This window comes from Hemibagrus wyckioides, linkage group LG06 (assembly GCF_019097595.1).
Source record: "Hemibagrus wyckioides isolate EC202008001 linkage group LG06, SWU_Hwy_1.0, whole genome shotgun sequence".
NCBI classification, from domain to species: Eukaryota; Metazoa; Chordata; class Actinopteri; order Siluriformes; family Bagridae; genus Hemibagrus; species Hemibagrus wyckioides.
This window is the reverse complement of record NC_080715.1, coordinates 29,840,709-29,868,643: the sequence shown is the minus strand read 5'-3', so window position 1 is coordinate 29,868,643 and position 27,935 is coordinate 29,840,709. Positions and strand designations below refer to the sequence as shown.

The 27,935-nt window shown below is 39.8% G+C and overlaps 1 protein-coding gene across 1 annotated transcript; it reads left to right on the top strand.

Annotated features, from left to right (window-relative positions):
• Positions 1–1,444: 1,444 nt before the first annotated feature.
• LOC131354723 (aryl hydrocarbon receptor-like) lies at positions 1,445–24,456 on the top strand. Its single transcript, XM_058392685.1, has 11 exons — positions 1,445–1,935; positions 4,706–4,887; positions 14,570–14,670; positions 16,258–16,347; positions 17,212–17,326; positions 19,920–20,059; positions 20,154–20,356; positions 20,446–20,555; positions 20,698–20,839; positions 20,919–22,647; positions 23,905–24,456. Exons 1-10 carry the CDS (start codon positions 1,880–1,882, stop codon positions 22,645–22,647), a joined length of 2,868 nt encoding a protein of 955 aa, XP_058248668.1. The 5' UTR covers positions 1,445–1,879; the 3' UTR covers positions 23,905–24,456.
• The last annotated feature ends 3,479 nt before the right edge of the window (positions 24,457–27,935 follow it).

The following is a 27,935-nucleotide window of genomic DNA, read 5'->3' as shown; positions in this document are numbered from 1 at the left end:
TGCAGTGAATGTCTTTATTATGCCTCCAGATGCACCTAAGATACGCAGGAGAGTGCGTGTGCAATACTGCTGTTTCTGCATGCGCACTCACAAGGATTATTTTCGTATAAGAACAAACACTTTCCAACAGACTGGAAAGTCGGTGCAAAGAATATTCCATTAATTTGGTCGCTTACACACACTCTGTGTATGTTTCACACGTACATTTACAGCATTTAGAAGATGCCCTTAAACAGAGGGCCTTAGAATTTCTATACACAACTGAGCATTAAGGGCCTTGCTCAAGTGCACAGCAGTGTCAGCTTGGTGGACTTAGGATTTGAACTCATAACCTTCTGATTAGTGGTTCAATGCCTTAAACACTAAGCTAACACTTCCCTATCCTCACAATCTACAAAATGTTACACTAGTACTAAAATACAAATTAGAATTAAAAATAGAGGTCAAGGCTTAGGGAGAAAATTCATACTGCTGTTTTGCACAGACCATTTGGGAAACCTGTGGAATAAGAGTTTTGTATCTTGCTAGAGGATGAACAAATATATCATAGGCATAACATAATGACCACCTGCCTAATATTGTGTCGGTCCCCCTTTTGCTGCCAAAACAGCCCTGACCCATTATACACTGTGTATTCTGACAGCTTTCTATCAGAACCAGCATTAACTTCTTCAGCAATTTGAGCAACAGTAGCTCGTCTGTTGGATCAGATCACACGGGCCAGCCTTCACTCCCCACGTGCATCAATGAGTCTTGGCCGCCCATGACCCTGTCGCCGGGTTCACCACTGTTCCTTCCTTGGACCACTTTTGATAGATACTGACCACAGCAGACTGGGAACACCCCACAAGAGCTGTAGTTTTGGAGATGCTCTGATCCAGTGGTCTAGCCATCACAATTTGGCCCTTCGTCAAACTCGCTCAAATCCAAGCCATGATGAGGAGATAATCAATGTTCTTTACTTCACCTCTCAGTGCTCATAATGTTATGCCTGATCAGTGTATGTGTCACAGTGGAGCTCCGGCTTGGGCTAAACACTGATAAGGAAAGCCAGTTTCCTTTTCTCCATCATTTTCTCCGGATGTGACTTAGTACCTTGCCCCACCCTACACTGCTATCCTGGTAAAGTCATTAGGTCTAACTGGCCACCCCATAGCTACACCTCTGTCCTCCTAAGGCAGTAAAAAGTTGTGCTCTAAATTGTATAATGAAACCATCATTTGCTGTACAATGACTGGGCGAAGTATTTATAAAAGCCAAATATAGAAATCAGATATCCTATCAGGTATTATATATAAATTATTATTTACTTGCGCGCGCACACACACACACACACAGAGTTGTGAATGCGCTTTTTCGAGTGTGCAGTCCACCTTAAAAAAAAAAGTAGTATAGTTTCCTGAAACGCCCCGTGCCTAAAGCCACACGCGCGCGCGCACACACACACACACAGACACACAGACACGCGCGCACACACGCTCGCGCGTACACTACCTGCCGAAATAGTCTGTATGTCCCAGTTATAGTCAAAAGACAGACAGGATTTGGATCGCTTTGTATTTTTGTTTTGTTATAAATAATATCTTTTTATATATGTACATTGATATATATCGAAAGGATTTCAGTGTGTGTGTGTGTGTGCGCGCGCGCATGTGTTTGTTAGTATGTGTGTTTAAATGTCTGCTCTGATTTAAGACTAAAAGCGGAACACAGGTTTGTTTGTTTTTTGTTTTTGTTATGGAGTGTCCGTTTCATTGAAGACACAAGACACTAATGAGTCTGGAGCTCGCGCACTTCTGGGCTTTAATCCCCTGCTGGACTTTAACTTCACCTTGACGGATTTCTCGCAGGTAGCTGGACTATTTCTAAAAGCGTGACCATGTTGGACAACGACAGGTATGCAGGCAAGAAGAGGAAGAAGCCAGTCCAAAAACAGTAAGTTGGCATTTTCTAAAATATATACATATATGCTGGTATTGTAATAGAAAAAGTGGTCAGTTTTTTAACAAGTTTAAAACACGTATGCTGTAAACATGTACCAACAGGTAGCAGTAGTAGGCTATAAAGCTATAAAGTGAACAGCCACATTATTGTTTATTTGTTTGTTTTGATGAGGAAACCTGCTTTTTCCGTATTGCCATTCATATAATTGAGCATAATTGTTAATCCTTACAGACTGAATGGAAAGCCTAAATCGCGCCCTAGTCGATATTTAGTGCGCTCCGCTTTGTGTGGGCGCCATTATTTCATGTGGTGCTTAGGGCGCCTATGTAGAGAACAGGAAGGGATTTGGGTACGACCGAACATTGAGCGCGGAGCTTTGCTCGCACGCGATGCTCGCGAGAGGGAGGGGGGAAGCCCCGGGCTCCGCTGGCCTCAAGTATGTTAGTGTAATGTGATATACGCTACACCCCCCACCCTCACCACCACCACCACCCTTCTCTCTCTCTCTCTCTCTCTCTCTCTCTCTCTTTTAATGTGGGAAAGCTCTTTTCCCTCTCCACTACCCCTCTGTTGACATATTTTAGGACCCGCTCTGTTTTTTTCCCTTAAAAAAAGAAAAAAGTTGTTCACACGAAACGAACTGAGCAACCCCAGAGATGACCGAAACGCACGCGAGCCGAGAACCTCCTACTGCGCATGCGCACAAGATATTGTCCCATTAGCGCTTTAAAAAAATATTATTTTATTAGCTGTATATAATGAAAAGTTCAGCTAATGACAGGTGCTACTTTTTTATGCTCAGCTTTTTTATACACAAGCGAATGCATTAGAAATATAGTTTAACGAACAATAAATGTACATTTTAAATATATTACAATATATTACACAAGGGTGGTCAGATAGTGTGCGTGCGCGTGCGTGCTTGTGTTCCTCCAGTGTTACCTAATAATTAACATTCTCATTGCTTACAAACAACAAAAACAACAAAGCATTAACTCTGGAAACTTTTAAAATTTATTTTATTTGTAATTAAATTATTTAGCTGACAAAATGTCACATGTAGCATGTTGAGTTTCACATTTTGTTTTTTACATTTTTACATCTTCTGTTTTTAATTTCTATATTTGTATAATATATTTTTCCCTTTTTTTATGTCGCCTCCATCTGGCATTGATTTGTTTGCCTTAGTTGTGAAAATCTCCTTCTATGCCCTCTAGTTTTTGGGATCCTGTATGATATATTTAATAATATTCTTAAATATCATCATACTGTCATACATATGTAACTAGAGTGAGACTGTACATGTACAGCTTACACATGTAAAATGACCTTAATCACCTCATTTTCCAGCAATCAAGTCAATCTCTGAATTCACCCCGGCCCTGACCGCTACATCTCTTTTAGACGTATAACATGGTTGTTGTGTGATGCGTTCACATTTCATCAGAGTGATGCATATTCAGCTGGCCTGAGTGATACATATTTAGCTGGCCTGTCTTGGATGCCGGCCAGTCTAGGATGATTGAAGACTGTTTCACAACCTCGACGCATACACATGTTTAGATTTTAAACCCAAAGAGAGCATTCACATCACATCTTGACTACACCTGCACATGCTTACACTCTGTGTGTGTGTGTAATTATGTTTTGCCTACTTGTTTGCATTACATTTTACTAATGAACCGTTGAACAGAAACTCGAATGTTCAAAGACAAATACGGTCCTGCCAGTCTAAACATAGTCCCATTATTAGCATGGAGGAAGTCTGGGAGTGTTTTTTTGATGTGGCTTTGAGGGGAGGGGGTTTAAATGTTTCTTAAACAGACGTCTCCTTTTGGCTGTCAGGATTGTGGAAGCCGGAGAGGAGAAACTCACAACAGCACAAGTCTCAAAAAATGTACTATGTAGATTATTATACACCAGATCTATTGCTTGTCTGACTCTTAGCACATTCTCACCCAACACACTATATCCTTATCATTCTGACAGCATCTTACACTGTAATTATAAAACTATACAACGTAATAGCACACTGTATACACATAAAAAGCTAACTTTTTATACGGCTGGATGATGGTCGGATAAAAAAAAAAAAAATCCCCAGACGTTCCATTCTTATACACTGTAATGACTGTAATTATAACAGAAAGACTGTAGTCTACAATAGATGTGGTCATTGTGTCACATGATTGCGTAGTGGCCCATATGGGACACATCAATATGAGTAGACATTGACGTGTACAATCGTCACTCACGCTAGATTCGAATAAAACTTCGCCTCCAGCTAGGAAACGTCAAAGAAAACCCGTAATTCTTACTTGAAGAGCTCCGATCAAACATGGGTTTAGGAAGTGATGTCAACTGAACATGAACGCTCGCAGCATCAACAACAAAAAAATGGCACGGCTAACATTTAAATGAGTTGCCGTATATATACACTATTATATGGTAACCTTAAGTTACTCATCAGAGTTAGCTGGATGGAACATGAAGGTTTATACACAGGTTTATGTAACCCTTTATACAAGTCATTGTGTCTTTATGTACTTGTTTTGCAAAGTAACAAAATGGAAACAAACAGATGTTACAGAAAATCTGAGAAATCTGTTCTGCTTCCAGGTAACACAGTGTCTCAACTTTTACCATATAAAATTATTTACAAGAAAAGTGATGATCTTGTTAGATATGTACTTCTTTTGTCACGCTTCTCTAGTTTAAAACAAGACTGCCTATTTAACCTGCTTTCATTTTCCCTTTACAGGAAAACGGCTACTGATGTCACCAAGTCCAATCCTTCGAAGAGGCACAGGGATCGCTTGAACGGCGAGTTGGACAGGCTGACCAACATGTTGCCCTTCTCTGAGAACGTACGCACTCGCCTGGACAAACTGTCTGTCCTGCGTCTGAGCGTGGGCTACCTGAAAGTGAAGAGCTACTTCAACGGTTAGTTTGAAAGCAGTTAGTTTTATTTGAATAAAAGTCCACGGTGTCCATGTGTGGGTTGTTTTTGGTTTGTTTTGTTTCAGTCAGTCAGAAATCTGTAACGTTTATCAGTTCGGATGACGGACAAAGCATTTGCTTTAGGGTCATTGAGTCGAGTCAGTAACCTAATCTAAGGCAAGAAGGAAATCATTTTTTGAAACATACTCCAGTATCAGGTCATCACCGTAATCGAGTCCAGATGCGTTTCCATCGTGATTTAAAGTTACAAAACACTTCATGGTACTAGGCAACCTCTAACAGCTTACAGAGTTCTTCAGTTTGTTTTTTGGACATTAACCCATTGCAGTGCATTGTGGGATTTTATTAGAACATTGGAAATCCTCCATGGCTAAAAGAGAGAAAGAAAAGAAAAGAAAAGAAAAAAACGCCCAAATTGACTGTACTTTCAGTTCTAGAAAGAATTCAAAGAAGAACCTCTAAGCAACTGTCCAAAGAACCTTGAAGAAAATTTTTGTTCCCCCATTATCTCGAGCCAAATCTGCAGATGTTGTCATGATGTCACAACACTCTATCAGGTCTATAGTGACTATGGAGGCCATCAAGATGAATATCCTGTGTAGAGGAATGATTAGCACGTGGAGAATCTGATTCAACAAACCAAGAACACGTCCTTACGACTTCTGCTGGTGGCTCCTCTATGTTAAAGATCAAGCTAGTTGATATCAGTAATGAACATCTGCTGTGAGACAAATGCCATGCACGACCTGCAATAATGACCAAATGTCTAGACGGTTTGACCTTTAATCCTTCACTGGATTTCTCTCCATTGGCTGTCACAGCGAATCTATCCGCGGTCCAAGACGCAGGGATACACTGTCTCTAAATATACTACGATAAAAATCTGTTTGGCCAGGATTAGAATAAATTGATGCCAAACTTGTATTGAACAAAGGAGAAACATGTGGCATATTGAAATAACCATGCCAGCAAAATGAACGTACACGAGCGGCTTTTATCTCACATCAAAGCAATTAGTCATACAAAATGCCATTGAGTCAGTCGTTTGGCTTCATTCAGTCATGAAGCGCTCATAAAAAGCCTGGGCTGTCTCTCTGTAGCTTGAGCTTGACTACACTTCTTGACCACACCTTATTGGGCCTTGTCTATTGTCAGAGAAAATAAAAAGAAATAATTATTTGTTACATGGCCTGATCTCATTCAGAAGTGGATGGCAGCGATTGCCTGAAATGAAAATCCTGAAATGAAGCAGGTTAAGAATAACTAGCAAGATGCTGATTGGTCAAAAAAACTACATAGCACAAGAGCTAGACATTTTTTTCTTCTTCTTCTTCTTTTCCATCTGTATGTATAAATGTCTGTATGTCTGTGCCTGCTAGGGTGACACTGCTGACACGTTGACTCCTCCCCTTGTTCAGGACACCTCTACACCTCAACCCCATGCCCTCTTACCCAATTTCTCATTTTGCATTTTATGTCTGAGCGTGCCACATGAAACTTCCTGTGTTCAGCAAATTAACCTCCAACAAACTTCTCGTAACATCACAGACAATGCTTCAAGCTGGTCTCACGCCACTCGGTAAAAGTTTCTGGGTTGTACAGTACTCTCTGAGGATCTCTTGGCTAGCTAGTAGGAGAGCAGGAGGTGTATCTGAGTGGAGCTGTAGTCTGCTCCAAATTATACGATACGAGAGCAAATTCCCTCTCTTTATATTCTTTGGGCATCAGCATTGTTTTTTTTCTAGAATTGTGAAAGAAAGCACACAAACCAGTAATGTTGTTAGGAAACTTCCTGCTATAAATCTTCTCTGAGCACTCAGACAGACAGACAGACAGACAGACAGACAGACAGACAGACAGACAGACAGATAGATAGATAGATAGATAGACCAACACAGCGACAGACAGACAGATATATAGATAGATAGATAGATAGATAGATAGATAGATAGATAGATAGATAGATAGATAGATAGATAGATAGATAGATCATCCTTTATTCCTGACTCATCCTCGTCCTCCTTCTGTCTGACTGACGAGTGAGAATCTCTACAGCTATCGCTATAACTAGCAAAGCATCACTAGATGACAATAATACCTAACGTACGAAGAACCAAAGAATTGCTGCAAATTTCCAAATTCTAAACACGAGCTGCATCTCAAATCGCATACTTATGCACTACGTCATTTTGTAATATATTACATGATGCAGTTATTCAAGGAGTGGAATGTTGGACGCTTCATGCACTCAACACTTGTATAGCAGAAATGGGGCGGGGCCAGGCGCTGAGGCTGGACGAGAAAACATTTTCAATATGGCTGACGACACTCCGGTGGACAAGACGTCTTAGAAACAGCTTATAAATGATCCGATTTATGTTTTTAACATTTGAAAGATCCAGCATATTCTGCTAAAACGAGCAGCATCGTATTACATGTGTTTAAAGTCATTTGGCATCGATTGGGAAACGGCTTCTACTTCCGCTTAGTAAAAAATTGTTTTTGAGCCATTTTTATGTTTCTTGTTGTCATTCTTGTTGTGATCATTACGTAGCTTTATGTCTTGACTAGTTATAATGGTTAGTTATATGTAGGTTTTGTTTAGTATTAGATATGGGTTATGGCGCTGTTTTCAAGCCGACCTACCTGTTATGCCCAGGTCTTCCATTTGAGACGATACAACCCTTCTATAATTCATACACTCATTCAGTACAAAGTGCAGAGTGTGTAGTATTACATTTAGGATGCAGAAACATGAGAGTTCTCACGTTAAGACCATTCATACGACCAGACCCTGTTGTGTTACAGCGATATTTACTGATCGCTTCAGAAACAGACTTGATTTAAGACAACAGCTGTAAATTTTGTCATTCGTTACCCGTAATTCATTGCTTACACACTGTCAGTGATTTCAAACCATTTTACAGCTTTGACTGCTATAAAAAAATGATTAAGTGCCAGGAGCCACTTTTTATATGAATATACAGTGTAGTACATCAAAGATATCCATCAGAGGAAAGACGATAGCTCGACTCGCTGAACGTTTTCAGGCCCAAACTCATCCCAAGGAAACTTCCAGAAGAACTATTAAGATAACTTTTCTGTAAACTACATCCTCACTAACGCATTTTGTCACGCAATATTAAGTAGATCTCAAGCACAATTGATTGAAGGAGTAGTTTCTGAGATTATGTTGGTTATAGGTGCAGGCTTTTAAAAGAACAATGCGTAAAATGGCTGACATTCTGTAAACTGTCCAGTATCAGATGGCTGTATTGTGATTCCAAGCCCGATTCCTTTACAAGCCTTTGTGTGCACTTGAATGTGATTCATTGTAGTTGTGCACATTGTCTTTGCGCTGTTCCTCTGACTGAGTTTAAATGTGCGTGATTATGTGTTTTTGAGCATTTACAAAAGAAAACGGGTTTGGCTGAGATCCATCTAGAGCCGCACTTGGACGCCGCTCAAAGACGTCGTCTTGCAACTTTTCATTCGGTTTCACAATGACACAATGACATTCCAAAACAAATATTTTCTTCCTTGAGCGATCGAGGAAATGCTTAGCACGCAAAGTGGATCTGTGTAGAAAAAAAAAATAATGCACCTCTTGTTAAGGAGGGGACAGTTTACACCTTGAGATTTGACTAGGAACAGATGTTTGAAGCATTTATTAAGAGCTAAATCTTTGCTTTGGAAAAAAATACACAGGAACGCTGGGAACTGACCCAGCTAAAACAACTGCTTAAAAGGCTTTTTTTTGCTTTCCTCAAACATATGTCTTATTTGTAATGTCTTTTGATAATCCTAACTTCATGGTTTGGGGCTTTTGTACCTTCTGTGATACACAGTGTTCAATCAAGGCACCAAAAAGCCTTTTAATTTTTAGCAAATGTGCACCTATCAAAACAACCTTCCACCCCCATGCAAACCGCCGCCTTATCAGATCCTGGCGTCTAAATTTAGACGTATATTGGGCTAGTCCATCTTTGTTTTAAATCGTGATGACGCCAGTACACCGGCTCCCTTTCTCAAGCCTTTGATTATCATTTTGGAAAATGATAAAGATCAGACGAGCAAAATCCTCAGTGGAGAAAGATGGGCCTCAGCTGAATCCAGATAAGCGAGCACACATCAGGGCTTGTTTGGATCTGAGCTGGCTGCAGATAAATGAAGGCTTCTAGCTTGTTCGGTTAAACCGTACTTGCAAACACATCACCTGACGGAAAGGTTGGAGCTTATTTACGTGAATCTACGGGATACTTGACATTAGAAAAACAGTGAGAGCCACTGCTTCCTTCTGGTGAAATCACTAGAGGAATGTGGTCTGGTTTGTTCCTGTTTATGTGCATAAACAGAATTGAATAGAGTGAAGACATGATGAATAGATCTTTCATCATCGTGATGATAGGGAAGACGGATTCATAGAAAGTGAGCGCAGGAAATCGCAACAACAGCCTCCAATCATTTGCGAAGTTGGTGTGCCCAAATAAATCAATAGATCTCTTCTTTCCTATTCAAATGACTCCTTGTGCTTTGAATTGTGAGTAAGCTCAGAATACCGCGTGCTAGAGCAAGCGCACAAGCCGTGAGCTCAAGATATTACGCAATCGTATCTAAAGATTTGTAAAGATGGAGTCATACAATATGTTGTATTATTGCCCAACACTCCACAATGGGCTTTAACTGCAACCACAAACAAAAAGGTACAACAAATACTAAACACATAAGATGTAATTAAATAGCACGTCCTTTGAATTAAACCAGAAAACTATTTTTATTTGTTGTTAAATGACACTATCCGTTCTTATCTGATGCTCAACTTATAGCTTGCCTCGACTTCCTGTCTCTGACGACTGGAAAGCAGAAGTCCAACGTGGTCTAGTCTCACATCCATCCATAGGAGGAAGATCCGGATTTCCTTTGACGGTGCAGAGGGCAGGATTTCCATGTTTCACTAGTGTTAACAGATCATAATAAATTAATTCCCTATTATTCCGTCCTTCTGAGAAACAGTATTCAGTTCTTGTTTATACAAACAGCCTTGATGAGACCTGATATTTATCATAAAATTGCCTTTCGCAGTGCACTGAAATTAGCGATTTAACAGAAGTAGCAGACGGAAAAGAGCAAAGAGCTTCTCCATCCTTGTTCAATTTGGTGTTTAGACGGTAACTTTGCATTGTACAGAATAAACATCTCAGATCTCACACAAACACCCCAGAACCACCGCCACCACCACCGCCCGGTTTCCACTCATCACTCAAACTGCAGTCTCGCTACAAGCCAGACTTTTAGCTAGTGTGTTTGGTATGTTTCGTCAGTAAACACACAAGACGAACACACAGCTTTTCCCGTAACTTGTCCTGAGCTTGCACCTACGTCTCAAACTTTCCCTAACAGGTTCGGAGAAACAACGTGAGATTCCTGGAACATTGGTTTTGCCTTCCACACGTTTTGAGCATGTGTTCACTATAAATTTGACAAAAGTAAAATTATTTATATCCATTGGAACCTTATGCGTAAATGATTTGCCACTTAAGAAGCTATTTAGTTATTTACTGTTTTGACTTTTTTCAAAGTTTACTAACAGATTTTGCTGGATGTTTTCTCTGCCATTCTTCAGTTTTACCTATACTATAGAGTATGACTATAGAAGCTAGAGATACATCAGTGTCATCAAGTAAGAGTACATATTTTTTGGCACTCAACGATGTTAATAACAACGACTTTATTTATGTTTCCTCAGCTTACATAGTGGCCATTAAATGTATCAGGCTAACAATCCTGTTCTTTTATACCACCGGCTGGTTAAATAAAATGCTTTTACTAGCTACGAGTAGAGTGAGTTGCACAGCAGAGTTGGTAGATTGATGCTGTAGGAGATGCAGTCATCCAGATCACTGTAATATAATGATGCTGGTAGCAAAACTTTTATTTATTTATTTATTTTATTATTTTTTTTAGAAAAAAAGAGCTCAATCTAGGACTAATCCCAGTATCAGTATCAGAAGCATTTTATTCTCCTAATCCATTTACATGCATTAGGAACTTTTCTTGGTGTCTCACAACCAACACGAACGTCGTCATTTCTAAATATTACCTTAGACAGAAATCGATGCATCTGTAGTAATTTGAATCTTTGTTTTTTTTTTTTAACCCTATATCCTTGCTAACGTCACATGAAAGTGGGTTTGGCTAATCTTAACAGTCTCAATCGAAGCATCCTTAGATTCTGATTCCTTGCAGATTTCTACCATATTTATAACTGTTTCATGTGTTGAATGTTGAACGAATGTTGTTAGGAACATATACAAATTTTCTTTCAGGCTGAACATTTCTTTTTCCGTTCTCTCCGTGAGCGAGTTTACCTTGTAAGATTTCTGTGAAAAACGTGATTTGGGATGGCCTCCATTCTGTTTTCAGTCCCAGTTCTTTGCACCCATGAGTGTGAGCATGAGGTTAACGGCAGGCGACCCAGTGTTTACCGCAATCAACACACTCACGTCTCTCCCGCGAGGGTCCCTCGGGTCTCTGTAAGCACCGCTGACAAGAATGCTTCCTTATCTGAACAGCTGCTGCAGGAAAAAGCCAGGATGTGGCCTCTCCCTGCTCCGGCCGTCTACTCTAGTCACGCAACTGTTTGGCTGCTACCCATTAGCTCTCCATTGTCTCATTTATTGTCCACACACACACACACACACTTTACTCCAAAATGCTACACATCATTGTAGATCGTTGTTTGTTTTCAATGTTCTATTTCAGCCTTTTTTTTGTATATATATATATATATATATATATATATATATATATATATATATATATATATATATATATAAAACTCGGTCTTTGTTTGCTGCAGGAATCTGCCTGCTGCTTTCCTTCACTCTTACTTAACTACCGAATATAGACACGTCTTTTTACTGACTCACTCCTCTTGCTCTTGGAATAAGCGTCTTTGCGTGTTATTTAAAGCAGGGCCACCTTTTAGATTGCCGGTTTCAAGAACAGTGAGTTAGTTTAGTAAATCCCACATTTTTTTTCTTCTTCTTCCCCCTCACTCTTTGTCCTTATTCAATCTCCCAGAGCAACTCGTGCAAGTCTGGACGTGCCTTTCTGTCTCAGATGGTGCATGGTTCCTTTGACATGAAACAAAAGCTTAGTTTAAGATTAAGAGTGCGGTGGATGATGAGGCCAAGATGTGAATGTGGTTTCTGTGTATTTTGGAGAAAAAAAAGAGAAAAAGTTTGCAAAGTTTTGCTGATCAAGTTTTGCTGATCTAACTTTAGAAAATTCTTAGCAAATCTCAGTGTCTTAAATGTTTTTTTTATCCAGGATCATGAAGGATTATTGATAAAACACATGTCAGTACTTCAAACATTCAAAGGCTTCTTGTTCATTGTACGTGTGATGTCTTAGGGAGAGCGTCCAGCAAAACTGGGACTAAGAACTTCATATGCCTCAACTTTATGGTGTGCTCTAATGACAGAAAGGACTAATCTACGTTGCTAGTTAGGTGCGGTTTAGCTCGGACCTGAAGCCATAGTGCTCATGGGAAATCTCAGAGCAGTGTGGAGAGAGAAAAAAATGTTTTTCATTTTGTAAAAACCAATAAGCAGCTTAATCTGTACACTGTAATTATAGATCAATATCAATAACACGCTTCTACTGAACTTTCTGTCCCATTCAATTCAATTTATTTGTATAGCACTTTTAACAATGGACATTGTCTCAAAGCAGCTTTACAGAAGTACAGAAACATAAAAAATATATATACAGTTTAAAGTTAAGTTACTATTTATCTCTAACATTTATCCCTAATGAGCAAGTCTGAGGCGACGGTGGTGAGGAAAAACTCCCTGAGATGATATGGGGAAGAAACCTTGAGGCTCAGAAAGCCATCCTCATTTGGGTGACACTGATAATGTAAATAATGTAAATTTGATATTATCCTTGGTTCAACAGTGTATAGTCACATGGAATTGTGCAATTAAGGGTTCCTGAGGAACTAATAAGCCAGCGTAATTTCTGAGTTCATTATAGACGCTAACACTAATTCCTTCCTGCCGAGGCTGACCGACGCAACGAGCATTCTTTATTATTTGGATTTTTAAATTTCTCTTGATTTCTGTGGGAGAATTAAGCCAAACAAGCACACTAGTACTCAGAGTTATTAGCATGCAGCATCTGCCTGAATATATATAAAATATATATAAAAAATACAGCAACTGAAAACAATACAATGACTGATGATATGAATAGAGTATGAGGATAAACGGTATGGACATTTATGTACAACTTGCTTCAAAGCTATTTATACTCCAAATTTCTAAAGGTTTAACACCTGCTGTCTTTCATCTGGAAACTTTACAACCATACCAACGACTCTGTCAAATTGTCAGCAACTTTTTTACTACCAGTGTGCTTAATGCTGGTGAGGACATGTTCCAAGGTTTTAAGAAGTGGTCCAGATACAATGGAGAAAGGAGAGAGAGAGAGAGAGAGAGAGAGCAAAGAGCTGTGCTCACTTCATCCACATCTTTTCTGTTTTACTGTGAGAAACAGGAAACCAGCAAAGTCTGCTGGGAGCTGCAACCTCTGATTGCGCAGCATAAAGAAATATACAGTCTTTACGTAAAGCAAAGCAAAAACAGCAAAACCTAAAAAATGTCAACATTCACTACAAACCGAAAAGGGAACATCTTGTAGACATGGATTATCACAAGGAAAGAAAATGACACTTTTTCAGTCTGTTATATAGTCAGAGAAAAAAAAAACATTTAAATCATAGTTGCTTGTGTTATTTTTTCCTACTCAACTCGGCTTCCTTCGGGCAGGTTTTCATTTGAATCCTCATCAATCCCCATTTTCAACCTTGAAGCAGCTGACAGCAGATTTAAAATAACGTTATATAAACTAATTGGCTCAGAAACATTCTCTCGGACTGACACGTGCTGCAGCCAATCAACAGCGAGCGTGTGGTGTTCAGTAAATACTGGATATTCAATTCCGTTTCAGTTCAATGCGGGTTTTATTTGTTGAACTCTTAACTGTGGATATCATCACAAAGCAGCTTTACAGAAATATATAAATTCAGGAAATATGAGTGTGATTGTAAATTGTTTATGATTATACCTTCTATTAATGTGTACTAAGTTAAGTAGCCAATATATGTCATATATACATTACTGCACAGTGAAATTCTTACTTTGCATATCCCATCTTCAGACAGTTGCGGTCAGAGCGCAGGGTCAGCCATGATGCAGCATCCCTGGAGCAGACAGGGTTAAAGGTCTGCTGGGGCCTGAACCCCGAACAACCCAGAGCCTATATGGTCAAAATGTTTAAATTGTGTAACCAGGAAATCCATTCTAGTTTTAACAAGAAGTTTTCTTCAGTCAAAAAATTCCCCAAAGCTATCATAGGAACTGTAATCCTAAGTTTTTGGGGTTTTTTTTCATTTTGTGATCCACCATTTTAAGTAATCTCAGCATGATAGTGTGTACGTAAATTATTTAAATACACCATGAATTGGCATGTTCCTGTGAGTGAATGAATGTATTGCAATTTAATATAACATAATGTAATGTGTAAACTTTTGTATATTGTTTGCTCATTTGCATGGTGATGAAGGCTGAGTTGTTTCTGTTCTTCTTCTCCATTACAGCCACCATGAAGAAAAACAGTCTGGAGTTTCACACAGGAAAAGGATTAGACACCAGCAAAATGGATGCCATGGGCTTCTCAGAGGGTGACCTTCTCCTTCAGGTGATTAAGAGGATATTATTTCTAAGACAGATTTTGACTGGTGTGATCAATGACGTGTTTATGTACACCGATCAGGCGTAACATTATGAGCAGTGCCAGGTGAAGTGAATAACACTGATGATCTCCTCATCATGGCACCTGATAGTGGGTGGGATATATTAGGCAGCAAATGAACATTTTGTCCTCAAAGTTGATGTGTTAGAAGCAGGAAAAATGTGCAAGTGTAAGGATTTGAGCGAGTTTGACGAAGGGCCAAATTGTGATGGCTAGACCACTGGATCAGAGCAGCTCCAAAACTGCAGCTCTTGTGGGGTGTTCCTGGTCTGCAGTGGTCAGTATCTATCAAAAGTGATCCAAGAAAGGAACAGTGGTGAACCGGCGACAGGGTCATGGGTGGCCAAGGCTCAATGGCGCATATTGGGAGTGAAGGCTGGCCTGTGTGATCTGATCCAACAGATGAGCTACTGTTGCTCAAATTGCTGAAGAAGTTAATGCTGGTTCTGATAGAAAGGTGTCAGAATACACAGTGTATGACGGGTCAGGGCTGTTTTGGCAGCAAAAGGGAGACCAACACAATACTACGCAGGTGGTCATAATATTATGCCTGATCTGTGTAAACTGCTTTATTCTTCACAGACAGCAGTCCTAGACACATCACAGTGCACATCGCATTTCACATTGTTATTAAGATGGATGAAGGTGACGGCAGGTCATTTATGTAAAAAAAAAAAAAAGTGAGGAAGTTATGACAAGACAGTTTGTTTATAAAAGAATGGTCACGCTTAGCAACAGAAAACAAAGCACTGTGTTCATTCTCTCCTTCGCGTGGCTTCACTTGGACCATCTGCTGTTCTCACGATGGTGCCAAAAGTTTCTGTGTTGAAAACTGTCACCTTTGCGCAATAACTGATTGACTGGCAAGTACAAGGCTGTTTTTTTTTTGTTGTTTTTTTTAATCAAATGATCTTATAGTGTAAAAACACCTGGAAATCTCTTAAAGGTGCATTACTATCTCAAAATTACATGATTACTTTCTTTTATAGTCACATGAAGTGCATAATAACCCTCGCTATGTTCAATCTATGGACCCTTTGGTACCGTTCGGGTCAAAGTGACATTCTTGGGGTTTTAAAAGCACTTCTTCTTCTTCTTCTTCTTCTTCTTCTTCTTTCGGCTTTTCCCTTCAGGGGTCGCCACAGCGAATCATCTCTCTGGGTTTTAAAAGCACTACAGAAATAAAAAAAAAAACAACACAAATTTGTCTTTATCTAAATCCCTAACCATATAGATAAGATAGATTTGTAATGTTTGCAAGATCACATTTAACGATGAAAATCTCAGTCAGTTGTGTGATGAAGTTATCATTAATAAAGACTTTGGTGACATAAATCTAGAAAAAAATTGAAATGAAATGTTGGAATGTTCCAATTAATGTTTATTATTTTGAACAACGATAGATGCACCAGAAACTGGCTGTGAAATCCAGCTCTCACATTTTTAGTAAAAATATAAAACAGGAACACTACACAAGGCTTAAGGGTTAACTGTATCATAATTTCTTGCTATCTTTGTGTTTATTTTCTCTAGGCTCTCAATGGCTTTGTACTGGTGGTCACTGCAGAGGGTTACGTCTTCTACGTGTCACCAACCATACAGGACTACCTCGGCTTCCATCAGGTGAGATAACTGTTTTTTTTTTTTTTTTTTACTGATCGATGGCTCAGCTATTAGATAGTTGGTTTTTTTCAAGTTTCATCAACAAGAAGATCCCATACCGAACACTGATATTGGTGTCATGACTCAGTACACAGCCTACAGAAATGACCGTTGAGGACAGTGCAACATTCACCGGCTACTAATCACACACACCTCGACTCCATCACACCTCCGGCAGTATAAAGGGCATCCAGTTCACGCAGTCATCGCAAAGTCTGCGCTCTGTGTCTCTCCGTTCCAGCCGCCGCCATGCCGCTGTTTATCGTATGCTCTCCCGCCTTTTGACTTTAGTCTGCTTATAGTTTCCTGACCCTGTGTACACTCTTCATACATCACCTAACCCATGCCCGTTCAGCCACTATGTTTTTGGATCATTAACTACTCAAGTCCTGACAAATGGTATGAACCTCACTATTGTGCTGCTCCTGCATTGAATTTGCATTCTGAATAAATCCACTGCCATATATTTTATACTGAGAAAAAAAAAAACATTCTGTATACAGAAGCTTGCTCTGGTCTGTTATAACAGGATGCTAGTAGGGATCGGTATCCAGTATCTGTGATACTTACGGCTTTATCATTATGTGGTACATTTTTAAAAAAAAGATGAGATGAATGATAGAGGGCAAAAAAAAAGGATGAAAGGGGCAGAGTTTATGGATTTTTTCAGAAAGCTTGATCTGTAGCCTTCTGGATTTTAATCAGAAAAAGCAAAGCTCAATGTGTTTCTATTCAACTCAATGATATTTAGCATAAACAGCTTCGATTGCTCTTTTTGTTCACTCCTGCACTTATTGTTCATTGTTTTTTGACTCTGTTTTACAGTCTGATATGGTCCACCAGAGTGTGTTTGAGTTCATCCACATAGATGACAGAGCCATGTTCCGAAGGCAGCTGCATTTCGCTCTCAACCCAAATCTGTTAGATGTGGAAGCTGACGGTTAGTCTGTCTTCATTTACTCTTTCATTTATTTATTTATTTTTTCCTATTTGACAGCGTACACTAAATATTCTTGCGCTCTAGAGCGTTTAATAAATTGTGACAGTAGTATTATTAGGGTTTTATCTGGTTGAGGAGCCGCTATGAGGCTTTCCGCATAGCGAAACCGTAAAGCAGTGAAATGTTCATTTCAACTTCACAAGGTCTAAATTTTAAGTATTCTTCCGATCAACATGAAAGCTCTGAGACTAAATGGGTTTTAAAATTCTGCCCAAACATGGAAAGACGCTTATTACTTTAAAACTCAGGTACTCTTTCGTTTTTCATGTCCTATCAGACTCCATTTCTCAGTTACTCAATAGAGACCATCTTATGATCTTATATACGTTTTAATGAGTTTTAGGTATTATATTATAATTTAAACGTGTTGCCTAAGACCTACAAGAATGACAAGAAAATTTGTGTTCTTTCTATACTAGATATTTTACTTTAATATTTTTAAAAACATTTACCTGTCTATGTGTTAAATATATACACTACTCACAAAAAGTTAAGGATATTTGAATTTTGGGTGAAATTTATGGAAAATGTAAAAATTTCACACTACAGTGATATTATATCATGAAAGTGGGGCATTTAAGTAGAACCATGCAATGGTGATTTCCTCATCTCAAACAATTTATTGAAACAAAATCCAACAACAGTGGTGGGTATACCACAACAAAAAGTGTCAGTGTCTCAATAATTTGTCATGTGCCCTTGACCATCAATTACAGCTTGACAACGACGTCTCATGCTGTTCACGAGTCGACTTATTGTCTGCTGAGGCATGGCATTCCACTCTTCTTGAAGGGCGGCCCTCAGGTCATTGAGGTTCGGGGGTGCATGGTTACGAGCCTCTACATGGCGAATCAGCTGATCCCACAGGTTTTCTATGGGATTCAGGTCTGGAGAAAGTGCAGGCCACTCCGTTTGAGGTACCCCAGCCTCCAGCAGCCGTTCCCTAATGATGCAACCTCGATGAGCTGGAGCATTGTCATCCATGAAGATGAAATTATGCCTGTGTTGCTCATGCAGGGGCACAATGACTGGATTAATGATGTTATTCAGGTAGTATTGGCTTGTCACTGTACCAATCACAAGATGTAGGGCAGTTCTGTATTGAGTAGACACACCTGCCCAGACTGTAACACCACCACAACAGTGCACTGAGGCCCACTGGTTCCTCGTCCAGCATAAATGCTCCCTGGCCCGACGCCTGTGCCTGGTGGTGTGTTCAGGTACCCTTGCAGGTCATCTAGCACGCAGACCACGCTGATGTAAATGGTTTCGAATGGTCTGACATGACACTTGGGTGCCTCTCACCTCCCTTAATGTGCCTGGAGTTGAGTGGCATTCATCATCCGGTTCTGCAGGGTACTGTTCACAATGAAGCGGTCATCAATGTGGGTTGTGGCCAAAGGACGTTCACTTCTATGCCTTTCTGTGACTCTTCCAGTCTCTGTGTATCTCTGTCGCAACCTGCTGATGACACTCTGTGACACTGTAAGCTCAGTGGCCACTTCCCTCTGAGAACATCCTGTTTGAAGCCTCGCAATGGCGAGGTACTCTTGATCAATTGTTAGGTGTTGTCTTATGACGTCAAAATGTGAACAGCATGATGAAGAGGACTGTTTAAATACCAATTCTAATTGAACCAGAAAATTTATTGGTCGATTCATGGATCAAACACCAGTTGTGAGTTTTGCCGTTAAGCACCTTGTTAGAGAACAGCAAGTTATGCAAAAAGTACTGAAACACTGAACAGTTGGACATGTGCATTCAAAAGTGTACAGAAGGTCAAATTAAGTTCACCTGTAAAGGTTATAGTGCATTTTAGGTGCATCCTGAAATTTTACCCGAAAGCCGAATATCCTTAACTTTTTGTGAGTAGTGTGTATATATATATATATATATATATATATATATATATATATATATATATATATATATATATATATATATATATATATATATATATATATATATATATATATATATATATATATATATATATATATATACAATAATGTAATATTTATTTATATTTATATATAATAATGTAATATTTCATATTAAGACATTTGCTGAAATATTACACTGTTCCTAATCAAGACAGAATGTTTACACGTTGTAAGGCTTACAGTGAATACAGACTGAGCCTGATTTGCACACCTACTTTTACTAAACCAGTATAATTCACTATATCTAACTACAAGTTTCTCCTCTGGCTTGCCGTACTGAGGCTTTGGCTCTCCTCTCCTGACAGGATGTTAATTGCCCATGGCTGTCTATCTTGTGTCATTTTAGATTTTGGGTTGCTGATAACAAATGATTTGGAGATATAATATTTATTTTTTACTGCTACAACAGAAAAAAAAAACTTACAGGAAAGTGGTGATGCTTATGTGGGTTTCTTTTTTTGTCTAAAGTGCCAGACCATATAAGGTCACAACATGTACTGGAACTCAAAATGAGATTTACTTGCTGTATCGACAGGATGCTCACTGTTTGTCAGTTTGTTTATCGCTGTGTATTTAATTTCAACCCCCAGGTACCCAGAACAGCAGCGACATCACGAGGAACCTCATGGCCTACGACCCGCAGCACATCCCACCCGAAAACTCGTCTTTCCTAGAGAGGAGCTTCATGTGCCGCTTCCGATGCCTCCTGGACAACTCGTCTGGGTTTCTGGTACAATCATATTTCAATAGACAAATAGTATATGTGATCACTGTATAAAGGTTAATGTCCATGTTCTTTTTTTTTTCTTTTCTTTTTTTTTAAGAAACTGAACTTTCAAGGAAGGTTAAAGTTTCTGGTCGGGCAGAACAGGAAGGCTGAGGACGGTTCTCTAGTCCAGCCTCAGCTCGCTCTTTTCGCCATTGCCACTCCTGTTCAGCCATCAGCTATCCTAGAAATCCGTACTAAGACTCTAATATTTCAGACCAAGCATAAGCTGGACTTTACTCCTATGGGTATTGACTCCAGGTAAAATTGAGTTTTTATTTATTTTATAAACAATTCTCTTTTTGTTCATGTTCAAGTGACCCGATTTCTGTTTTTTTTTTTTTTTTTAGAGGCAAAGTCGTGTTGGGTTACACAGAAATGGAGCTGTGCATGAGAGGGTCTGGATATCAGTTCATTCATGCGGCGGATATGATGTACTGTGCCGACAATCATGTCCGAAGTATGTATATGTCCGTGTCTAGACAGAGAAATGTTGAATGGAAAAACATAAAATGATGTTACATCATGTGTTGGCATATAGTTTGAGGCAGAGATATTTATTAAGTTGTTAATTCAAAAAAATTCCCTTCATCTCACACTAGTGATAAAGACCGGGGAAAGTGGAATGACAGTTTTCCGACTTTTAACCAAGAATGGAGGATGGGTTTGGGTGCAGGCAAACGCCAGGCTTGTCTACAAAGGAGGACGTCCTGACTTTATTATCGCTCGACAGCGTGCCCTAGTGTACGTATGAATGAAATCTAAAGAGAGCCTACAGTTCACAAAAGGATCGAAAGATTAATTATTTTCTATTTCCCCTTAGAAATGCGGAAGGAGAGGAGCACCTGCGCCAGAGGAGAATGCAGCTTCCCTTCAGCTTCACCACAGGAGAAGCGATGCTCTACGAAACCTGTCCGACGCCTGACATGATGAATCCCAAAGACACCAACAGAGTTAACCAGAAGACCATGGTTCCGAGCTCAATCCTCGATTCGATGCAAAAACAGGACAAGTCGATATATCATCAGGGCACCAAGCCTCAATTTACAGCAGACGATGCCTTCACGGATAGCTGGGCTCTCTTTAATGTGCCCAGTCACATAGTGCAAGATGAACCTGGGAACGAGGAGGAAACCATCGTGTCCATGATTGACACCTTGGAACAGCTGGCTCACGACGGAGATCTGTGCACGGCACTTCAGCAAATGGAAGTGGACACGGCCGAGCTGAAAGAGTGGGAAAATGCCATTTTGAGGATGACCAAAGACAATAATGGTAACGACAGACCTCTTAGTCTCGATGAAATTCTCACCAACGACATATTCTCCTACGTGGAGGATGCCTTATACAAGGAGAACAGCACTTGTTCCCTGTTGCAACCAAACACCACCACCGATCTGTTTGGAGGGCATTCAGAACCTATGGCGCGCTCAGGATGTGAATTCGCACATCGCACCTTCAACAGCACAGGAGCAGACAACAACGATTTAAAGGCTGACAGAAAACTGAACACTATCGCCGTAACTGGGCAACAAATGGACAGGATGGTTAGTACAGATGCTACCATGGGAAACAATGTTCCATGCTATACAGAAATATCTTCCAAGAATCACATGAATAACTCCTCCAACTTGGAGCAGACCGGCCTGTTCACGTCCGCTAGCAAAGTCTCACAGCTGATCAACCAAACTGAGACGCATCTGGGTTTAAAAATGACACAAAGCATGTACAGTGTTGCCCCTTGCAATGGATGGGGGCCGCCAAAACCCACTGAGAACGGCAGAACCTCCAAGCTGGAAAGTACAGAATCCTACTGCCAGTTTGTGTCCTACACTGCCAACAACACAAAAAATCCACAAATGAATCATTCACCAAATCATATTCACAAGCTAAGCCAAACAACTCCAAATCTTTGGAACAATCTGAGCACAGGGGACCATAATCCTTCCTTGTCCCCATCCACAAAAAACCATGTCGCGTCTGTCATCAACTGCCCAAGTCTCTCGAAATTCCCCCAGCAAAGCGAGATCCAAGCTTGGCAAAACACATCACCAGAGCAGCCCTGTGCCAGCCTGGTCAAGAACAGGCTTGTATCTGAGGGCTGTTATCAGAGTTTGGAGAGCCCTGGCTTCCCTCCAGCTGATCTTCTGCCAGAGAGCTCTCAGAGCTGCAACGATAAACATATCAACTTCGTCAACAGCCTGTACCAGTTGCCGCAGAATGGGTTGGCAGCTAGCGATTGTTTGCCACTCGGCAGCTGCATGTTTGAGAACCACTCTCCACTTAACACCAACGCGGAACAGCAGCATCCTCAAGCACACGCCGTGACCATCACATCATGTGGCAAGAGCACATTACCCATCAACCAGAGTCCACCGCAAGCATCCTGTTACTTTCAGTGGACATGCAGTGAGCCACTAGTGGGCACATCCTCGATTCCACAAGAGGATACTTGCATCAGTCCACAGTCGTGCCTTCCAGGACCTGGCATTGCTACTCTCGACAGTCACAGTGTCTTCCAGAGATACCTTGGCTGCAATGGACACATATAGGTAAAACAAACAAACAAACAAACCATCGTGTCATGTACATGAAGCTTGTATAATCTATAGGATACCTCAAGGCGCATATATCATGGCAAATGAACTCCAGGTAAACAAGTGAACCAGAAGGCTCTGATTGTTCTAGGTTCTTTCTACCTTGGAGTGTCTGCTGTTCAGCATATGCATATATAATAGTCAAATGTTTTATATAATAGTCAAATAGTTTAAAGGCTGATGTTTGAAATGCCTTAACATGCTGAAATTCAAAGATTTTTATCATACATATTTCTCAAAGCAGTTAATCTTTTTTTTTACTGAAGTACAATTCCAGAGCAGTTAAATAATGTATTTTAAATAATAATGATTACTCCCCCAAAAAATTCTGCTTACTTTGACTACAGTCCAGGAGCATGACGAACATTGCCACAGCTACCATCTGATTACAAACAGTGTTGATTAGGCTTATGTCTATTGGGCTATTGCATGTGACTATCCACTATCTTGGTCAAAGTGTGACATTAGCTACGTTCAAAAAACATACTGTGACAGTACCTACTGCATTCGATTCAGTACATGGTGCATTTGATTCAGTACCTAATAAAACCTATTCTCCATGGATTATTGCTGAAAAATGAAGATAAATTGGAACCTCGGCATATGAATGCCCTCCCTTATGAATTTTCGCCTTAAGAATTGAAATTTTGCAAGAAATTTGCACCGACATAAGAAGCATTTTTGTCAGATGAATGAACTGAACCGAAAACTTTTTTGCGTCAGTGGAAAGCCAAGCGAAGCCAACCGAAGTGAGTTTAAGCTGTTTCCAAAGAGTCAACCAACGATGCCAACGTTGCCTTCGGCATGCGTTCAAAAGCTAGGTGATTTTTCTGCTATTTTTTTGTGGACAGATTGTTGGCATGGGTGGTCTGTTCTATTTTTAGCCCAAGCTTGGTGGCATGACTTTCTGTAAGGACCCTTGACATGGAATGCTTGGCTTGGGTCAGTTCTTTGTAAGCAGCCATACAGTTTACATAGGCTTCGTATTGATCATATTTTTGGGTGGCTGGAATGGATTATCTGTATTTACATTACTTCGTATTGGAAAATTTGTTTCGCAGTACAAATTTTCACCTTAAGAACTCACCTCCAGAACCAATTAAAATTCATATGCCGAGGTTCCACTGTATATATAAAGCTTTAGTCATGTGTGATGCTTTGATCACAAACTGTCTCTAGGATTATCTTGAACCACACATTCTTCTCTTACAGGCAAGCGTCCATCTCCTTGAAGACGTCACTATTTCCTGTCCTGGCTTTGTCACTAGACTTTCTGAGAACAGCGAATGCAGCTGAAGATACCGGACATGAGGGTGTCGAATAATAACTTCCGAGCTCCTTCACGTAGACGTCGAAATAGACGCCTCAATGAACCGTACTTTAAGTTCTGTCTAAAGAAACGAACCATAAATATTGGAATGCACCGTGGAAGTAAAATTGATCGATATTGTTTAATATTAAGCATCATTCATATGTGAGATAACTTCGGTCCAAATTGGAGCCATTGTAATGAAATCTTTCAAGTTGTGTTTTGAAATGTAGTGGACTGTTTTGATGGCTTAGACAAGATGGTGTTGTTGTTGTTGTTGTTGTTTAGCTCGCTTTCTTAATTTCTTTTAAAGGATATTCCTTTTGCACAGCATTTTTTTCACGTCCACAGGGTATTTTATGCTATTTCGCTCCACGTGTATAACGTCAGAGTGAAGTCCAAAAACATCCAATAGTATTCTATTGCATGCTCTTTTTTTTTAATTAAAACAAATATACATACTACATACTACAGAATTATCTACACTTCATATCCACCTGACTTTTAAATAACAATAATAATGTAACAGCATTATGTTTAACGCACAAAAGATTTTAAAAGCAAGATGCAGTGACATTTTTTTTGCACACTTTTACATACACTGTATGTATATTCTATATAATGTATATTCATCGTAAAACTCAGCATATATTCCTTTCGAGAAATGTTTATTCAAACTAACGAAATCGATTTTCCAGAGAACAGTTATGGAAATCATTTTATATGCTATATATATATATATATATATATATATATATATATATATATATATATATATATATATATATATATATATATATATATATATATATATAATATACACATTATATAAAGTTTAAAAAAAAGCTTCACTCAAGTGTCTGGGTTTCTTTATTCTGTGTGACATCCAAAATGTTATACAAATGTTATACTATATTTCCTGTGTCAAGTCATTTAGGGCTTCCATACAAGGTCACCTCAAAATAATTGCTAAGAGGCTATTTTTTTTGTTTTCAGCTTTTATTTCCTGTATCAGATTTCCATTGTCAGCACATAGCTAGTATTTATTGTGGTTGCCTTTTAGTTGCTTGAACTCAAATCAAACACTTGGGTGTAGGCTTCTCCTCCACAAGCTTCTCACAATAGATTACTTCCCGACAGAACTGGTGGAACTGGTGGTTTGCGGGCTTCCGTACTCAAACTTTTGCAGGTCAGGACATTGTAGTGACTTTTGTTGCCTTTAAGCCATTTTGTTCCAACTTTAGAGGTTTGCTTAGAAATCACTATCCTGCTGGAAGACCCAGTATTAACCTGCTGCCTGATGGCTAATGGTTCTGCTTTTTTAAGCTAATTTTCTGCTTCCTCATGATGCAATATACACCGATCAGGCATAACATTATGAGCAGTGAGAGGTGAAGTGAATAACGCTGATAATCTCCTCATCATGGCACCTGTTAGTGGGTGGGATATATTAGGGAGCAAGTGAACATTTTGTCCTCAAAGGTGATGTGTTAGAAGCAGGAAAAATGGGCAAGCGTAAGGATTTGAGTGAGTTTGATGAAGGGCCAAATTGTGATGGCTAGACCACTGGATCAGAGCATCTCCAAAACTGCAGCTCTTGTGGGGTGTTCCCGGTCTGCAGTGGTCAGTATCTATCAAAAGTGGTCCAAGGAAGGAACAGTGGTGAACCGGCGACAGGGTCATGGGCGGCCAAGGCTTATTGATGCACGTGGGGAGCACAGACTGACCTGTGTGGTCCGATCCAACAGACAAGCTACTGTTGCTCAAACTGCTGAAGAAGTTAATGTTGGTTCTGATAGAAAGCTGTCAGAATACACAGTGCAGGGCTGTTTTGGCAGCAAAAGAGGGACCAACACAATATTAGGCAGGTGGTCATAATGTTATGCCTGGTGGATGTATTTCCTGAAGTCCTTTTTACAGCTAAACTCTTCTACAGTGTGATGCCACCACTACCATGCTTCACAGCTGGAATAGTATTGTTTCATATCCCAGATATTCTACTGGACAGCCCTTTGTGTTCCATAGTAAACACAGAAATCCAAGTTTTTTTTTAATTTGACTATATATTTCAGGTCCTACAAAATAAATTCGGCTTGTTTGCTAGCCTAAATTGCAATTAGCCTAATTAGGTTAATTAACTTTTAAATAGACGAAAATGATACAGAGCTCATATGTTTCATGTAAATAGACATAGGGACATAGTTTTGGTGTCTATACCCATGTTTTTAGCATCTAGAAATTCAATGCATACAGTACCGTGCTCATATGACACATCCTTAATGACGTTAATTCAAAAAGGCTTGTAGCTCATATCCTTCATGAAAAATTAAACAGAGACATGATGTTGGTGTCTTTAACAATGTTTTTAGTATGTAGAAATTCAGTGAGCATTATTCCAGCTTGAATTCATGAATGATAGGGTCTGTGTGGTTAATTTTACCCATTAATATTATTTAGAATTACATTACAGCTAAAACAAACATTGATATAGTATTATGTATAAGTCAATAATATAAGTATTATGATTTGATAAGAATTAGTGTATACCCAAAGCTAATACTACAGAGATTAAAGGGTTAAATGCCTCCCTCCTTATGAGGTCTTCCTCACAGTTGCTGCTCAAATGTGTATGTATATATATATACATATACTACTCACAAAAAGTTAAGGATATTCGGCTTTCGGGTGAAATTTCAGGATGCACCTAAAATGCACTATAACCTTTACAGGTGAACAAAATTTGACCTTCTCTACACTTTTGAATGCACATGTCCAACTGTTCAGTGTTTCAGTACTTTTTGCATAACTTGCTGTTCTCTGACAAGGTGCTTAACGGCAAAATTCACAACTGGTGTTTGATCCATGAATCGACCAATAAATTTTCTGGTTCAATTAGAATTGGTATTTAAACAGTCCTCTTCATCATGCTGTTCACATTTTGACATCATGAGACCAAGACCACACCTAACAGTTGATCAACAGTACCTCACTATTGCGAGGCTTCAAACAGCATGTTCTCAGAGGGAAGTGGCCACTGAGCTTAGAGTGTCATCAGCAGGTTGCGACAGAGATACAGAGAGACTGGAAGAGTAAGGCATAGAAGTGGACGTCCTTTGGCAACATCCCACGTTGATGACCGCTTCATTGTGAACAGTTCCACTAAATGCCACTAAACTCCAGGCACATTTAAGGGAGGTGAGAGGCACCCAAGTGTCACGTCAGACCATTCAAAACCGTTTACTTCAGCGTGGTCTGCATGCTAGACGACCTGCAAGGGTACCTGACCACACCACCAGGCATCTTGCATGGGCCAGGGAGCATTTACGCTGGACGAGGGACCAGTGGGCCTCAGTGCTGTTCTCTGATGAAAGTCGATTCATGTTGAGCAGAAATGATGGCCGCCAACAATGTTGGAGACATCAAGGAGAGCGCTATGCATCAGTGCACTGTTGTGGTGGTGTTACAGTCTGGGCAGGTGTGTCTACTCAATACAGAACTGCCCTACATCTTGTGATTGGTACAGTGACAAGCCAATACTACCTGAATAACATCATTAATCCAGTCATTGTGCCCTTGCATGAACAACACAGGCATAATTTCATCTTCATGGATGACAATGCTCCAGTTCATCAAGGTCGCATCATTAGGGAACGGCTGCTGGAGGCTGGAGTACCTCAAATGGAGTGGCCTGCATTTTCACCAGACCTGAATCCTATAGAAAACCTATGGGATCAGCTGAGTCGCCGTGTAGAGGCTCGTAACTCTGCACCCCAGGACCTCAATGACCTGAGGGCCGCTCTTCAAGAAGAGTGAAATGCCATGCCTCAGCAGACAATAAGTTGATTTGTGAACAGCATGAGACGTCGTTGTCAAGCTGTAATTGATGGTCAAGGACACATGACAAATTATTGAGACACTGACACTTTTTGTTGTG

What these genes read in the sequence shown, in the direction of transcription:
- LOC131354723 (XM_058392685.1), top strand. Translation starts at nt 1,880, where the DNA reads ATGTTGGACAACGACAGGTATGCAGGCAAGAAGAGGAAGAAGCCAGTC. An exon ending in GTTAGATGTGGAAGCTGACG is followed by an intron (nt 17,327 to 19,919) that starts GTTAGTCTGTCT and finishes TTCAACCCCCAG; the next exon opens with GTACCCAGAACAGCAGCGAC. An exon ending in TGCCGACAATCATGTCCGAA is followed by an intron (nt 20,556 to 20,697) that starts GTATGTATATGT and finishes ATCTCACACTAG; the next exon opens with TGATAAAGACCGGGGAAAGT.